This window comes from Sinocyclocheilus rhinocerous, unplaced genomic scaffold (genome assembly GCF_001515625.1).
Source record: "Sinocyclocheilus rhinocerous isolate Xijiao unplaced genomic scaffold, SAMN03320098_v1.1 scaffold1303, whole genome shotgun sequence".
NCBI lineage: Eukaryota > Metazoa > Chordata > Actinopteri > Cypriniformes > Cyprinidae > Sinocyclocheilus > Sinocyclocheilus rhinocerous.
In genome coordinates this window covers 244011-248406 of record NW_015625581.1, presented here as the reverse complement: position 1 = coordinate 248406, position 4396 = coordinate 244011, and the positions used below count along the sequence as shown (strand labels likewise).

The 4396-nt window shown below is 36.8% G+C and overlaps 1 protein-coding gene across 2 annotated transcripts; it reads left to right on the top strand.

Moving 5' to 3' along the window:
* The first annotated feature begins 2884 nt into the window (after positions 1-2884).
* On the top strand, positions 2885-4094 carry psmg3 (proteasome (prosome, macropain) assembly chaperone 3). 2 transcript variants are annotated; one of them, XM_016569725.1, is made up of 3 exons: positions 2885-3025; positions 3390-3618; positions 3706-4094. In XM_016569725.1, the coding sequence occupies exons 2-3, from the start codon at positions 3403-3405 to the stop codon at positions 3856-3858; spliced, it is 369 nt and encodes a 122-aa protein (XP_016425211.1). In that variant the 5' UTR covers positions 2885-3025; positions 3390-3402; the 3' UTR covers positions 3859-4094. The 2 variants fall into 2 exon arrangements, with proteins under 2 accessions (XP_016425211.1, XP_016425219.1); XM_016569733.1 differs by lacking the exon at positions 2885-3025 and adding an exon at positions 3068-3281.
* Positions 4095-4396: the final 302 nt, after the last annotated feature.

The window sequence follows — 4396 nt, the reverse complement described above, 5'->3', positions numbered from 1 at the left end:
TATTTAAAATGATATACATGTTTGTATGTACATATGTGTGTATATATTTATATATATACACACACACACATATATATATATATATATATATATATACATGAGGGTGAGTGACAGAATTTTTTTTTATATTCGGTTGAACCATTCTTTAAATTCAATAACTGTAGGGAGTACATATTTGTGCTTAATACTTCCCATGGTCTCGTTTGTGTCAAATCAATATGAATAATTACTCACGACATGAATGAAACACAAACCTTAATTATCTGTTTTTAAGTCACGTCTCCCAACCTGAATAATGGATGTCCATCACGTCTTTATAATCCTGTCCTCATTAGAAACCAGAACTAAAATGAAAGGGAGTCTGAACAAAAGAGTGTAGGTATGTGGCAAACTGTGGGACTTACACCAAGGAAAAAATTTACCACTAATTAAATCCTGCCAGCCAGTCAGACTTATCTTCCTGCTGCGGGAACAGAAAGAACCCAAACGACATGCATATTTCCAGCAGAACATTAAAGAGATATTAAAATGATAGTCCTCTTCTTTGGGAGGTGTTCATGAACAATGAATGTGCTTGTTCCTTCCTTTTATCGGCCATGATAGGCATTTCGCTTGCTCCTTCCTCATTTCTCCCTCTGCCTCCGGAGTGCACAAAAGCCATAAAGCTCCTGATTGGCGCCTCTTTATAGCACTTTGAAGAGCAAATCACTTCACAGCATGTTTATAGCATGCGTGCCCATTTTACCTAATGCTAACAGCTGAGAATGATTACTTAATGGGGCTTTAGAGGAAAAATGCCACATTTGAGATTTGTTTTGGCAAACGAGTTTCACTTTACATGATAGCAAAATATCACAGAACCATCATCGCTCAAGACCTTTTGTGTTATGACAGAACAATTGATGATCTACTACTTATATCCATTAGGTACAAGACCATGCTGAGAAAGTCAAGTAAAATTTTGAAGGTTGTTAAAGGCCTTCTGACCGGCTTTTTTTGAATGAATGTATGACATGTTCAGTGATGGCTTATTAATTGCCTTCACGTGATACTGGCCTAAGATGACGTTTGCATTGCAATCGTGCAACAAGTTGTAAATGGGATGATAGAGATCAAAGTCTAGGCTACAATGTGCATTGTACATTCTGACATAAAAGAACATTAATGTCACACAGTCTGGCTTTTACCCAAGATCTTACCGGAATTTTATTGTACAATCTGACAAGCAACAATCACAAATGATCATACAATATATACTGTCTTACGGCCTGTTCACACCATGATTGATAACTAAGGTAACTATAACGTTAGTTAACGTTATAACGTTAGCGTCCACACCAGAATGCAATAACATTCTATTTATCATAGGAATGTGCTACAATTATGTCATCTGCCACTTCAATTCCTTGAACTCTTTAAAGCAGGATTATGATTGGCTTTCTATGTTTTTAGAATTATTTTTATGGGAAAAATAGTTTTGAAATTGATTCCAATTATATTGTTGCTCTGTGACGTTATTGTTATAGTTGTGGTGTAGACTCTGCTATTCTTTACATTTTAGAATGATTTTTAAAACTATATATTTATCATTATCATGATAGTTATTGTCCTTGGTGTAAACGGGCCTTTACTCTTAGTTCTGGTTTCAATAACAGACCTAAAACTACAATAAAAACAACTGGAAATGAAACATACCTGACACTGCAATGTGCATATAATACTAAAACAAGCAAGTGTGTTGATGTGGATTAGTGACATTTTAAATGACATTTCACATAACTAATCCTCCATTCACCTGAGAGAGGGAGAGAGAGAGAGAGAGGGAGGGAGAGAGAGAGCGCCTTGGCACTTCTAGTCAACCTTGTGACGAAAGTGCAAAGATGGCAACTTCTTTCAGGCAGATGTAAAGCTCAAAGGCTTCAGGATAAGTCTGCCAGAGCAGCTACAGTCTGGAACACAAAGAGCAGCCTCAGTGAACATGGCACACACTGTCAAATGGACTAGACTCAGCAAAAGTATGACACATCCATACTAGATCCACTGACAGGGGCGAGGCAGCCAGAAGATACAGTTATCCAGACAAACCACATGCAATCAGGCTGTTCCAGGAGGATAGAGAGGATAAAACATTTTGAAATAGATTTACATGTCTGTCCGATAAAATTCCATGGGCACCATTTCTTAATCAAAATATTTAGACTTGCAACAAGCCTGACTCCTTTGCATATTGTTTTAGTGTATACAGATACAGCAACTCAGACACACTTATAAATACATTGCTGTTCATTTCGATATGATACTGGAACATTATACGAACAAAACTTTTTGTTTTGTTTTGTTTATGAAAAGTATCTTATGCGCACCATGACTGAATTTATTAGAATGAAATACAATAAAAAAAACAGTAATACTGTGACATATTAAAACAACAAAAAAATATTTTATATTTGAATATATTTTAAAATGTAATTTATTCCTGTGATGGATGTTAAAGCTGAATTTTCAGCACCATTCCTCCAGTCTTCAGTGTCACATGATCCTTCAAAAATCATAATATGATGAATTTGCTCAAGAAATGACCATCTCACGATCAGCGTTGAAAACAGTTGTGCTGCTTAATATATTTGGTGGAAACCATGATACATTTTTTCATCATTCTTTGATGGAAAAGAAAAGAAAAGAAAAGAAAAGAGAAAAGAAAATTATCTGAAATAGAAATCTTTTTTAACATTATAAATGTTTTACTGACACTTCTAAACAACTTATTGCGCCATTGCTGAGTAAAGGAGTTAATATTATGTCACCTACTATTTAATGTTTTTTTTTTAATCTTAATTATATACAATCTTAAACGTTACATAAAATGTTATCCAAATCACTGTAAACAGACCGTCTCCGGCAGCTCGCATCTTTTTGCTTGTCATTACGTAGGTGAAACGGCGCCCCTTGTTCTTCTCCGCTGAGGGATGTTTGCAAACGGATTCACGTTCGACCTAAGAGGATAATTTACGACTTTAAACTAGCGGTGAGAAATGCTTATTACTTCTATGCTATTTGTTTCAACCGTTTATATTTGCATAGTCTGCTGCGCATAGCACGGTTGTTTTATCTACTGCTCCGCGTGAGTCTCTGAAGCCTCGGTGTTTCTGTGTCGTTTGTCCGCTTTTGACAAGCTAGTCGTCAGCGATCTCCTTCGGCCTGCTGTCGCTGTAGCTTCTGCTAAACAACACAGAGCTGAATGAATGAGCTTCCTTGTCGTCTTCGTTTGCCTTGTACTTAAAGTAATTAATTTAATACTCCGTTTTTCTCCCTTTTAACTGTTTCAGTTGTGAGACTTTTATCACTGGCTATTATTATGCTGCATGTTTATTACTTCTATTTATTTTCAGGTGGAAGTAAATAATGGCTCCTCAACCCGTCATCCGATCTAGACAGACGGAAAAAACAATAAACGGAAACCCAACTCAAGTTGTCTGCACGGAGTTCAGCAACTACATTTTTATAGTTTTGACACAGTATGGTAAAATTGGGACACTTGTATCCATAACACCTGACACAAGGTCTGGTGAAATCAGCCTACCCATGTTCAGTACCAGAGTACTGCTGGGAAAGGATGAGGTAATGAAGTTCGTTTTTGTTGGATAATCGATATGGCAGATAAAATCATGTTTGTATTTCACCTTGTCCTTTTTGTCTCCTTTGCAGCCTCTTACACATGTCTATGCCAAGAATGTTGCAATGTTTGTCTCACAAGAATCAGGCAACCGACCGGTCCTGCTGGGCCTTTCACTTAAAGACAACAGCGCTGAAACTATGAAAAACGTTAAAGATATGATCAAAGCCTGCCAGGTTTGGTAAAACAGGAGGTCAAACGGCACTATTTCTGGATGAAGACAAATGACGTATCTGCACAGTTTTTACAACGTAAATCTTGACTTGTCAGAATGATCTGCAAGTGCAGTTGTTATCGCACACACTTTGAAAAGCTTGAATTTTAATGTTAAAATTAAGAGTGCTGTTCAAGATCACATCTGTTTGCCTCTGTATAATAGATGTCTTTCAGATGCCCTGAGATTAAAATGATATTTTCTTAACTTTTATTTTTTTGGTGCTTATTTAAATGTCTCACACCAATCCCAAAGTCTTTGAAGAGGCACCTGGTTCAACACATGCACTGTCTGACTGGATCTTTATTTATACTTAAAGGGATAGTTCACCCAAAAATGAAAATTCTGTCATTAATTACTCACTCTCATGTCGTTCCAAACCTGTAAGACCTTTGTTCATCTTTCTTCATTTTCAGAACACAAATTAACGTGTTCGAGTGGGGAAGTCGTGGCCTAATGGTTAGAGAGTCGGACTCGTAACCCAAAGGTTGTGGGTTCGAGTCTCGTAC

What these genes read in the sequence shown, in the direction of transcription:
- psmg3 (XM_016569725.1), top strand. Translation starts at nt 3,403, where the DNA reads ATGGCTCCTCAACCCGTCATCCGATCTAGACAGACGGAAAAAACAATA. An exon ending in TACTGCTGGGAAAGGATGAG is followed by an intron (nt 3,619 to 3,705) that starts GTAATGAAGTTC and finishes TCTCCTTTGCAG; the next exon opens with CCTCTTACACATGTCTATGC.